Source organism: Ictidomys tridecemlineatus, chromosome 4, assembly GCF_052094955.1.
Source record: "Ictidomys tridecemlineatus isolate mIctTri1 chromosome 4, mIctTri1.hap1, whole genome shotgun sequence".
Taxonomy (NCBI): Eukaryota; Metazoa; Chordata; class Mammalia; order Rodentia; family Sciuridae; genus Ictidomys; species Ictidomys tridecemlineatus.
The window spans coordinates 108,014,533-108,027,575 of NC_135480.1; the positions used below are offsets into that span (position 1 = coordinate 108,014,533).

The following is a 13,043-nucleotide window of genomic DNA, read 5'->3' on the forward strand; positions in this document are numbered from 1 at the left end:
AATAACCCAATCAACAAATGGGCCAAGGACCTGAACAGACACTTCTCAGAGGAGGACATACAATCAATCAATAAGTACATGAAAAAATGCTCACCATCTCTAGCAGTCAGAGAAATGCAAATCAAAACCACCCTAAGATACCATCTCACTCCAGTAAGATTGGCAGCTATTCTGAAGTCAAACAACAACAAGTGCTGGCGAGGATGTGGGGAAAAGGGTACTCTTGTACATTGCTGGTGGAACTGCAAATTGGTGCGGCCAATTTGGAAAACAGTATGGAGATTCCTGGGAAAGCTGGGAATGGAACCACCATTTGACCCAGCTATTGCCCTTCTCGGACTATTCCCTTAATAATAATACCTTAAAAGAGCGAATTACAGGGATACTGCCACATCGATGTTCATAGCAGCACAATTCACAATAGCTAGACTGTGGAACCAACCCAGATGCCCTTCAATAGATGAATGGATTAAAAAATGTGGCATTTATACACCATGGAGTATTACGCAGCACTACAAAATGACAAAATCAAGGAATTTGCAGGAAATAGATGGCACTAGAGTAGATTATGCTAAGTGAAGCTAGCCAATCCCTAAAAAACAAATGCCAAATGTCTTCTTTGATATAATGAGAGCAACGAAGAACAGAGCAGGCAGGAAGAGCAGGAGGAAAAGATTAACATTAAACAGAGACATGAGGTGGGAGAGAAAGGGAGAGAAAAGGGAAATTGCATGGAAATGGAAAGAGACCCTCATTGTTATACAAAATTACATATAAGAGGTTGTGAGGGGAATGGGAAAATAAACAAGGAGAGAAATGAATTACAGTAGATGGGGTAGAGAGAGAAGATAGGAGGGGAGGGGAGGGGAGGGGGGATAGTAGAAGATAGGAAAGGTAGCAGAATACAGTCACTAATATGGCATTATGTAAAAATGTGGATGTATAACCGATGTGATTCTGCAATCTGTATTTGGGGTAAAAATGGGAGTTCATAACCCACTTGAATCTAATGTATGAAATATGATATGTCAAGAGCTTTGTAATGTTTCGAACAACCAATAAAAAAACGAATGCATTTCTGATACATACAGTGGCACAGATGTATCTCAAAAATAATTTAGACAGAAAATTCAAACACAAAAAATACATGTACATAAATCCTTGCACATAAAGTTCAAAAACAGGCAACAATATGGATGATTCTCATAAATACAATGTATATAGCAAAACAAGTCAGGTACCAAAGAGTATACATAGATAATTCTATTTTTAAAAGGCAAAAATCTATGCTATTTAAAGTTAAGATAATGATTACCTTTTGGGAAATGGTAATTATTATGAAGGAGTACAGAGGGGGATTCTGGGATGCTAATAATATTCTGTTTCTTGATCAGATGAAAATAGATTGAACTTCACATTTATTATATGTGCATTTTAATGATTCTATATTACACTTCAAAAATACATAAGTATTTTTTAAAAGCAAAAAATATACATGCATATAAACTAACAATAAGCATTAGACAAAAACACATAATTAAAAGATATAGAAATGAGAATGTAGAGAGGGTAATGGAGAATAGAAATAAAGGATTTCTTCTGCTATTTCCATACCTGGATCATTTCATTTAGTACACATGCAGCAACTCTGAATCAGAGTTGGCCTCTATCCTGTGGAATGGGAAGAGAGGCAGGCCCAGCCTACTCATTTGTGGGACCAGGAAAAAAATTCAAATAGAGACCCATATATCTAAAAAATTAGAAGTTTTAAACCAAGCTGTTGAGTAAAGTATGTTCCACTTGCCTGCCTGCCTACCTACCTACCTACATACATACATACTCAAACACACACACACACACACACACACACACACACACACACACACACAAACACACACATACCATAATGATCAGGAATTCCAAGTTCAAATTTAGAATCTTCACACTCTTCCAGATCCCTGGCCCAATCCTCTTCTCTTCTCATCCTGGCTAAGTCTCACTTTGCAGAAAAACCTCACAAGTGCACATATGGACACCTCAGTACTTCTAAATTCCATCCAAACTTCTGTATTCATCCAATCCTTAGGCCTGAGGGTGTACACCAGCAGTACAATCTTCCCTTGAAAAGGCTGCAAGAGAGGAAAAGGTTCACACAGGTGCTGAAACTAGGCTGAAGCCATATGGGCATGAATTACAGAGTCAACTGTATTAGAAGAGAGGTTTAGATATTGCATAGGTTCTGCATAAGCTCATGAACTCCTTGCCTCATAGGAAGGACATAGCCAAAGGCCCAAGCTGAAGAGCAATAGTAGAGACAAGAGTGCCCTATTCTCCCACCCAAACTCACCAAATTGAGCAGTTGACATTTGCTAATTACTCTGCTTTCCATCACTGTGACAAAACACCTAGATAAGCATCTTAATAAGGGGAAAAGTTTATTTTAGTTCATGGTTTCTGAGGTTTTAGTCTATTGTCATTTGGTCCTGCTGCTTTTTGCCTGTGGCAGCACAATTCATCATGACAGGAGTGTAGGGAAGAAGTTGCTCACCTCATGTCAGCCAGGAAGCAAAAGGGAGAAACAGGAAGTGGCTGGGGTCCCAATATTCCCTTCAAGGACATACTCCAGTGACCTAACCTCCTTCCACTAGGCTTTATTTCTAAAAAGGTTCCACTACCTCCCAGTAGCACCACAGGCTAGTGAACAAACCTTTAACACATGGGCCTTTGAGGGTCACCTATCCAAACCACAGCACTTGCCCTATACTTTACAATCTACTGTGAACCTTCACATATAATGATCTTAATCAGTTCCCCCACAATCTTGTAAGATTCTAACATACTTCCACTTGAGAAATGAGAAAACTGAGACAAAGTAACTTGCCCAAAATTAAGATTAAATTAAAAAGTGAGCACTGCTAGTCTCCACAAAAGGACTTTTCCTTCCAATCTTCAAAGGTCATACTCTTTCTATTATTCATCACTGCCATGTATCCCCCAATTGTCTAGAGAACTTATAGGGTTAAAATGGAATTGGAAATTTTAAATACATGGTTGAAATGTTTTGGAAGAAGCCCAGAGTAGGGAAGGAAATTTAACACCAAATACAGAGCAGCTTCTAGGAAAGAGCCTGGGACCTGAGCAAAATTCATCACTGGGACAAAGACTGCTTTATAGAGGTAGAAATCATAACTGAGTCCTGGGGGCTCCATTCCTACCCAAACCACAAAATTATGGCCTTTAACACATTTAAGCAATCCCCACCCAAATTCCACACCAATTACATGGGGGCCCAGCTCCATAGCTCTCCTCTCTTCACCACCCCGCTGAAAATACTTTATTAATGAAAGAGCAGCATAAAGCCACTAGGCTTGATCTACTCAGAAACAATCCAAAGACAGCAGCCTGGCACCAACCACAAGTGATACCCGACCCTCCTCTAGCAAGGACCTACTGAGGCTACGCTCCCCTCTAATTACCAGGGTGCCTGGCTCAGGGCTTAGGCAGTTATTTAGAGAAACATCGCCTGCTCCAAGCACAGATATCCACGAGGCTGGGGCTGCAGCACTGTCTGCTCAAAGCCAGCTGCCTAAAGCTGTTACCTCCTCATTCTACTAACCTGGGACACCTTGGCCCACCTGAACACCTTATCTCGTAGCATCATGTCTCTGGCACACACAGCTGCAGAGTATATGCTCTCTGATGCCTTGCTGCCTGACCGAAAGGGCTCCCGCCTGAAAGGACTGCGCCTAGAACTGCCCATGGACCAGATGATCAAGTTTGTTGCTGTGGGCTTCCCCTTACTGCTGATGTCTCTGGCTTTTGCCCAAGAGTTCTCCTCCGGTAAGTTGTTTCCAAGAGCCAGTGAGAGACCCCACTTCAATGTATTCTTTGCATGCGCTCTGAAGATAAATGGCTCCCATATTGACTAGGTTTCATGACTTTGGCCTGGGCCAAATTACCTAAAGGACAGACCATGCATGAGTTTAGGACACAAGCAAAGCAGAGGCACCAAAAATTTTAAAAGTCACCTCTGACATTTTACAATAATAATTAGTCATGATTTCAGTATTCTTATGTTTTATATCACTTTCATAATTAATATTTTACTTTAGTTTTCATATAGATAATAGAGGTTGGGGCCTCATAATCTTTTCAGGACCTAATCAGCCATGTTGTTGACAAGTGTCTTATTTCCTCTGAGCCTTCTCCGCACACCCACCTCCATTGTTACTGATTTGAGAATATATATTAAGGGCCGGACACAGCCACATTCAGAGGTGCTAAAAAAACCTACTGCTTTCTCCAAAAACCCCAGTCACACACAGAGAAACTAACATACACATGTTTATGGTGTTTTAGGTACTGAATTTATCCCCACAAATCCACTACCTCTATTAAAAAGCATATAGATTTCCTGAGAACTGGGATTTCTGGCTTTCTTTTTTGCCTATTCCATTTGCTTATTACATTTCCCAGTGACGTGTGCCTACGTCCCACTGCCCCTTCGTTCATCCAGAAGAAGGGGAAAGGTATTGGCTCACAGCTCTGCCTCTTTCTAGAGAATGATGGAAAAACAAAAAATAAGAGACTCTCCCCCAAGCCTACTTTCCTTCTAGTACCAATTGCCTGTTCTTTCTCTTTTGGGTTCAGAAATTCAGGTAATTAATCCTCTATGTTTTACAATCTAAACGATGTCAGCTATTTCAGGAAGGAGATACCACCATCACACTGCAAGTCTGGTGAGAAACTGCAGGTGTGTAGGGATACCCCATCCCCTGGGAATCCAGGGGGGAAAATTTCAGAGAAAAGAATAATCAGACCAGGCTGAGACAGTACACTGACAGGCAAAAGCCAAACAATAGGGAGCTATCCTGTCATGCCCTGTCCTCCCAAGACACAGCAGTGCCAACCCCAAAAAACTAGAGCATGAGAAGATAGTGTCTGCCACACACATAAATTCAGAGTTGTGAAGGTGACCTCTACAAAACCCTTAGACAGTGGCCCCTTCAAATTCGCATTCCCATTTCCAACTCAATGCTGCCTCAAAGTTGTATTCTTATTCCAGGGTCTCCAATCAGCTGCTTTTCTCCAAGTAACTTCAGTGTCCGGCAGGCTGCATATGTGGACAGTTCCTGTTGGGACTCCTTGGTTCACCATGAACAGGATGAGGCTGGCCAATACAAGATAAAATCTCTCTGGCCCCACAAGGTAAAGCAGACAGAGACTGTCATCCTGGCTTCAGAGCAGGGTGGAAGGAGAGAGAGGTATATCATTATATTCCTTCTCACCTCCTTCCCCCATCTTGCCCCAGTGGCTGACTTTCATGTTCCACGCATTCTTCAAATTCTGCTGATCTTCAGCTGCCCACTTTTATCTGACTGGATGCCTTGTACCAGTGGGTGAAGCTTGTCGACAAGCAGCCTTTAGCTGAAGGTGATCCCTTGGGTCTATTTCATTGAGGGAGAAAAAAAACTCAAATATCTTTTATCCTTTTCTTGGGCTGATCACTACTCTCTGAGAAGAGTCATTCAGTTCTTAACCTGTGGGGATGGGCAGGGCACAACTGGTTTTAAGCCTGGTTGTCAGCACTCTGGGAACTCCAATCAGTATTCATTCAGCTGATCCCCCATTCTCAGTATGGTTCCTCTGCCCTCAGTAAGCTCAAATAGAGAGTTTAATCTGGTTTAATCTCTACACAGTAAACTTCTATCCTGTCAGGAAGGGCCAGGTTGGTTGCCGGAATGCATAACATTACAGAAAAGAACTTCTGGTCTATTTCTCAACACAGATTTTTCAATTTTCTGCTGTTAGCCCTCCTACATGCTCATTGCTCAAGTTCTTCCATATCTCCAATTCCTTTCTGGCTCTGAGGTACAAATAGCTCTCTTGTCCCTGCCTCAACTCCCCACCCTCCCCACATGCTGGTGTCTTCTGATTTCTAGCTTTCCAATATTCTGTTCCTCATCTCCTCTCCTGTTTTGTTTTTGTTTGCTTGTTTGTTTGTTTGTTTCCTCTCCTGGTACTAAGGACTGCACCTAGGGGAGTTCTACCACTCACATCCCTGGTCCATTTTATTTTTTATTTTGAGACAGGATTTTGCTAACTTGCTCAGGCTGGCCTTAAACTTGTGATCCTCCCACCTCAACCTCCTGAGTCATTGGGATTACAGCCATGCGTCCAGCCTCTCCAATTCTCTTTGTCCTTTAAAATCTTGTCTTTCTTTTTAATATTTTATTGTCATGCTAGTGGGATTTATTGATTGATTGATTGATTGATTGATTGATTGATTGATTGTACTAGGGATTGAACCTAGAGGTTCTTTATCACTGACTGACATCCCCAGTCCTTTTTATGTTTTATTTTAAGGCAGGGTCTCACTAAATTGCTAGGGCCTCACTAAATTGCTGAGGCTGGCCTTGAACTTGTGATCCTCTTGCCTCAGCCTCTAGAGCCACTGGGATTATAGGTGTGTGCTTCCATTTCCAGCTTTAAAGAGTTTTACGAGGAAACAATGGTAACATGTCTGTTCAGTTCACCATGTTTCGTCAGAAGTTATTCAAGGGTAGTGATTTCTTAGTGATGATCACTAACAAGGTCTTCAAATACCATACTTCTAGGATAGAAGGATAAACACAATGGAGAGAGACCAGAAGGCCTCTGCCACTGGCAGTTCAAGCAGAAATTAGATGGTAACAAGTTCAAGATGTCACAGAGGGGATTTACAAGTCAAGAAAAAATTAGATACCTGATCATCAAAGTCAATGGGAAATTCTCTAAACCCAGATCCTCCAACTCCACCTCAAACCTATAGAAACACTCCACAAAGGTAAAAAGCTCAGTTTCAAGGAAAGTTATTTCTTGGACAGGAGTGAAAAGATTCTTTCTCTTGTATCCTCATATTTCTAACCTTCCTTCCTTAGTTCAGAAAGCAAGGGCACACACACACACACACAGATGCAATAAAATCCATACCCTCCTTTTTTCTCTCCAAACTCTCTTCTAAAAGGAAAAAACATCCTTAGATTAGGAGAAGGTATTGGTCAAGTAGTCATTAAGGGAATATGCTCCCAAATCACCCAGCCCAGCTATAAATCTTGTCACCCCTCCTGGGTGTGTAACCCTGTACAAGCACTTAATCTTCTCATACTTCAGTTCCTTTATCTGTTTAAAAAAAAAAAAAGATACTAATCATACCTACCTGAAAGCATCTTTGTGAAAAGCAAATAAAATAATGAATGCTAAATGCCTACCAAAAACATGACCTTAGAAACCTTTACAAGTAGAGATTTTTCTGTGAGCAAAATAGTAGGCCCAACCCAGTTTTGGGTTTAAGTATGATGAGGAAATCTAAGGAAAAGTTCTTATTATAGTTTGTTAAGGCTGCTATAATAAAGTACCACAAACTTTGGCTTACAGGACAGAAATGTACTGTCTCATAGTTTTAGTAGTCAGTAGGATTGGATCCTCTGAGGGTTGTGAAGAATGAATCTTCAAGGCCCTTCTCTTTGGTTTATAGATTCATCACCTTGGGTGTTCTCCCTGTGTGCACCTCTTCACATGATGTATGTGTATATGTAAAAAACATCAGTCATAATGGACAAGGAGCCTACCCTATTCCAGTTTAATCTTATTTTAAATTATCTAATTATATCTGCAACAACCGTATTTCCAAATATGATTTCATGCGGAGGTTCTAAGGATTGAGATGCCCACATATTGGGGAGGGAGACATAAATACAATTCAATCCATCTCAGTCCCCTATCCCATGTAGCTAATAGAATAGTTAAAGAGACAAGGCTTATGCATTTCTGAAAGTCAGTTCACAGATCTATATACATGAAAGAACCCCAAAAGAATTCCAAGATGGTTTCTGATGGTGTAATTTGGCATTACCAAAAATTGCAAAGATGCGAAAATACCAGTGTACATTACAGAAGTCAGGGAAGGCTACATGGAAGAAATTACATGGCTATGGACATTGTTGACATGGCCTAGGATGACATGGCACTGTTGGCTGTAACCTCAGGCCATCTACTCACCCCAACACATTTGCGAGGGAACAAGAAGGGAGATAGAGATACACATACACACACATATCCCATGCCCTCTCATTCTCACTCTTTCTCTTCCCCTGGGGCCCTAGATAGACCACAGATCAGAAAAACTATATGAATGTGGGGAACAGGAAGATCTGCTGTCCCTTTCCTACTGGACCTCATTATATTCTTTCATATTGATAGAGAGCCTTAGGTGGCCCACTTCCCATGCTGTCTTCCCCTTCTGAAATAGGAACTGGGGAGAAAAAAAGCCCTCACTTACTATGGTCACTCAAGGCTCAACACCCTGAGCCACCTGCTCAGCCAACTTTTGTCCTACAGGCCCTCCCCTACTCCCTTCTGGCCCTGGCCATGGCCATGTACCTGCCAGTACTGCTGTGGCAGTATGCAGCTGTTCCAGCCCTCAGCTCAGATCTGCTGTTCATCATCAGCGAACTAGACAAATCCTATAATCGTTCCATCCGCCTGGTGCAGCACATGTTGAAGATCCGGCAGAAGAGCTCTGACCCGCTTGTCTTCTGGGATGAACTGGAAAAGTGAGTTGTTTTTTCAGTCTTTTCTTGAAGGATACAGTTAAGCATAAAATGGTACCCATGCACCATAATCTTTAAAATGTCCTCTATGTTATCTTTCTTAAGGGAGCAAAGTTACCATCATCTCATGAACTGTCATTACTGTAAAGAGAGAAGAGAAAGGCCTGCTACCTGCAGTTTATAGATGAACACTCTGAGCCACAAAGGGATTAATCTCTCTAAAATATCACTTCTATACACTATTCCTCTTCTCAGAAACCTTAAATAGCTCCTCCCAGATCTACCAAAACTACCCAAAATCTCCTAAATATTTGCTTCAACATATCCAACTACTTTTTCAAGCATCTAACTAACTATACATTGAGTATTTCAAACCTAAAAATCCAATATCCATAATGGTCAAAATCCAAAAATTTTTGAGCATTTTTAGTAAAATTTATGCAAATATTCTCAAACCTGAAAAACTTCAGAATCTGAAACACTTCTGGTCCCAAGCATTTTAAATAAGGGATACTCAACCAGATGACAGAAACCTTTCATTCTACCTAAGCAGTCTCCCTCTTTTCCACTGGGAAAAAAAATCATTTATTTAGTGCATTATTCATACATCTGAGTATCAGAGACTATCCTGTGTGCTTTGGATACATGGGGGGGGGGGCAACAAAGCTATCATTATTCATGTGGAGCTTATATTTACTAGAGGGAAAACAGACAAAAAGTAGAACACACCAGTAAAATACATAAGGGAATGATAACTAGTATGAAGAAAAAGTAAAACAGGGGAAGGGGTTCTGGAAAGCTGAACAATTAACAGTAGCTTTAAATAGAGTGACCATAATTGAGCCATGATTTGAAATCATATTGTTTCACATTTATGCACACATCATATACTCTCTAAAAAGTTCCCCTCTACCTTTTGAAGCCCAGGTTTAAGCCAATATTCTCTTGTAAAGTTTTCTGTACATTCCAACCTGCACTGTTACTCCATCTCCTAACTTTTGTAATGACTATGGTTTGTATCAATCAATTTAGCAACATATCAAGTATTAATTTCATTGAATATTTGCATGTTTTGTCTACTCCTTCCCTCACAACAATACTCTAAGCTTCTTTGGAACAGAGACTGGTTCACCTACCTGAACACCACAATTCTCAACAAATACTTGTCATCACACTCGTTTGTATAAAATAAATTAACTGGTCCAAAAACCATACAGAGAATACACAGCCAAGAACTAGAACACATTTAGACTTCCAATCCAGTGCTAATTTTATTAGCCTATTGCTTCCAAAGGGTCCTATTTCTGCTTACAGTTTTAGTGTGTGACTTGCTGGGCAAAAATCCAAAGTGATCGTTCATTATTCATCAATCATCCCCCAGGTTTATCACATTGTACTCAGTACTTGGAGAAATGAGTTATACTTACATCTTTTGGAAGAAGAATCATGGTTATGCTTGGGGAAGGCAGATCTTCAATTAACAAAGAATTCCATAATGAATGCACATATTTGTTAGTTTCCCACATGACTCTTGGGATATGGTTCTACATATGGTGCTTCCTAACTTTCCTCCTTTCTTTCCCTGGCAGGGCCCGAAAAGAACGATACTTTGAATTCCCCCTACTAGAGCGATACCTGGCATGTAAGCAGCGCTCACATTCACTAGTGGCCACCTACCTCCTGAGGAACTCCCTTTTACTCCTCTTTACCTCAGCCACATACCTGTACCTTGGCCACTTTCATCTGGATGTCTTCTTCCAAGAAGAATTCAGCTGCTCCATCAAGGCAGGGTTACTACATGATGAAACTCATGTCCCTGACCTGATTACATGCAGGCTGACCTCCTTATCCATTTTTCAGATTGTCAGCCTCTCCAGTGCAGCAATATACACCTTATTGGTTCCTGTGATAATATACAACTTCACACGGCTGTGTCAGTGGGACAAACGACTCCTATCTGTATATGAGATGCTCCCAGCTTTTGATCTCCTCAGCAGAAAGATGCTGGGATGCCCAATCAATGACCTCAATGTAATTCTTCTTTTCCTCCGAGCCAACATCTCTGAGCTCATCTCTTTTAGCTGGTTGAGTGTCTTATGTGTGTTGAAGGACACAACCATCCAGAAGCATAACATTGACACAGTGGTCGATTTCATGACGTTACTGGCTGGCTTAGAACCCTCAAAACCCAAACATCTCACCCAACAGATGTGTGATGAACATCCATAGTTAGTATATAAAGAAACCATGCAATGAGAAATTCTGTGGAAAGCAAAAGTCTTTCACCATCTTTAAAAGTCACATACAGCAATACACACACACAAAAAAAATATCTACTTTAGCATTGCCAAGCTTGGATTCACCTGACTTACATAACCTTTATCTGTTAAGAAGATAAAATCAATATACAGAAACAAATGTGAAAGCTGGAATTGAAGAGTCAAAGAACTAAAAAATTAGATTCTAAAGGCTATTTATAAAGACTAGTTCTCCTTACTATATTCACTCCATAGACCTTCTAGGATGCATACATGGACTTCCCCCAAGACAGAAAGTAGAGCAATCTGGTAAGAGATTAATAAAGATGTGAAACTCTTTAGCATGGCCTAAAATCCTAGGAATTTGCCCAGACTGCTTTGGGGAATTCATCAGCCTTACCAGGCCCTTTGTGGTCTGTAAAATAATCCAAGAGATAATGATGGCTTCAATTTATAATCTGGTCTTAGAGTTTAAGACAAGAGAGGCAGGACCATGCATAGCCATGAGAAAAGTCTTGAAATGTCTAGATACACTTTTCATCATCAAAATCAAGGACTCGTTTCACCAAGGACTGGGATTATGAGCTACTATACCTTCACATACAGCCACTAAATAGCAACCATTTATAACTACACAGGATAAACAGTAAAGTACTATTGAGCCCCTCCTCTCCTTCTCTTATTCATCAATCCATCCTTATACTTAACTCCAAATCCTATGTCTGGATTTAATGGATCCTTGATCCAGTTCCATGGTATTCAGCCCACAATACAATGATGTCTCACATTTTATATTTCTTTTTAAAGCTGCATATTATCACTTCTTCAGAAAAATCATTGCATGGACCCTCCTTTCTTCATATAAGTAAAAAAGCTATGTTGCTTCTAACTTAAATTACCTTTAAAAAGCAAACACTGATGATGTACAGACATTCATTAATGACTTTCTATTGTCATTAAGAAATCCACCTCTTCAGTTGCTACACAAAGCCTTTCATGATCTAAAACCTGCCCACTACTTCAGTCTCTCCTCTTGCTTCCCATACAGCTTTCACTTGTATCAGCCACTTGCAGTTCCTGGGTTTTTCCTGATGCTCAGTTTTTTAATATATTGTCTCCACTGCCTGGGAGACCTTCCTCTGTTCTTCACTAAGCCAGCCACTACTTCTCCTTCAGAGTGTACCTGGACACATTTCCTTCAAAAAAACCTTCCTGTTTACTTCCTTCTTTCCTTACTGAATGCTGCCATATCAAACAAAACCTACCTCTGAAATAAATTTACTACATTGTATTAATATCGCCATTTCATTTGTCTTAAGTTTGCTAAAGACTTATTGGGTCATAAAATAAAAATTCTTCTACAAAAATTAGTAAAAGAATGCTCAGTAGCACCACATTCTTTGCAGCATGCAAATCCAGCCTTTGAATGGAAAAAACCCTGTGCACAAAGATGTAATTCACAGCAATTAACCAAACAGTCAAAGAACAGCTAAATACTTATGAAAAATAGAATACAGACACACTGTAATATTGACTAGCCACTTAAAATTATGCTTACAGGGCTAAGGATGTAGCTCAGTGCTAAAGCACTTACCTTATATGTGCAAGGCCCTAGGTTCAATCCCCAGCACTGGGAAAAAAAATCAAATTATATTTATGAAGAAGTCATAACACTGTAAAATAATGATAATCACAGTAAATGAGCAAAAAGAAAACCTAACATTTAGTAAGGTCTAACCTACATAAAAATTCATGAAAAAAAATTAACATGTTAGGAGTAGTTTTCCATAAGTTGCAGCATTATAAATTTAGTTTGTGTATGTTTGTGTTTGTTGTTTTGCAGTGCTGCGAATCAAAATTTTAACTTGAATTATGTGATCAAGCCTCCAGAATGATTTTTTTTTCCTTTGAAGAGCTGGGGATCAACTCCAGGGCCCCTGAATGCTAGGCAAGAGAACTACTATTGAGCTACATTTCCAGTCCCATAAATTTTATTTTTAATCCTCTTTGTTTTTAATTTTTAAATTTCTACATTTCTACTTTAAATTTCTAAAATTTGCAAGAAGTGTTTTAGAATTGTAAAAAAAATAAAGTTGTAATGAAGAAGAAACAATAAACATTTTTAAACTAATTCCATTGAAGTCCATTGGTCAGAGAAGCCTGCAAACTAAGAAAAGGATGGCACTTCCCTTCC

At 39.9% G+C, this 13,043-nt stretch overlaps 1 protein-coding gene and 1 pseudogene across 2 annotated transcripts in view; one reads left to right on the top strand and one right to left on the bottom strand.

Annotated features, from left to right (window-relative positions):
• LOC106145341 (olfactory receptor 8B12-like) overlaps window positions 1-8,562 on the bottom strand; it is a 141,017-nt pseudogene extending 132,455 nt beyond the window's left edge. The window contains exons 1-2 of the transcript XR_013437966.1: window positions 8,422-8,562; window positions 1,903-2,129 (exon numbers count right to left, since the gene is read on the bottom strand). The product of XR_013437966.1 is annotated as an olfactory receptor 8B12-like (transcript). The remainder of the gene's footprint in view (window positions 1-1,902; window positions 2,130-8,421) is intronic.
• On the top strand, window positions 3,631-10,820 carry Panx3 (pannexin 3). Its single transcript, XM_005339520.5, has 4 exons — window positions 3,631-3,840; window positions 5,066-5,208; window positions 8,380-8,594; window positions 10,181-10,820. Exons 1-4 carry the CDS (start codon window positions 3,660-3,662, stop codon window positions 10,818-10,820), a joined length of 1,179 nt encoding a protein of 392 aa, XP_005339577.1. The 5' UTR covers window positions 3,631-3,659.
• Window positions 10,821-13,043: the final 2,223 nt, after the last annotated feature.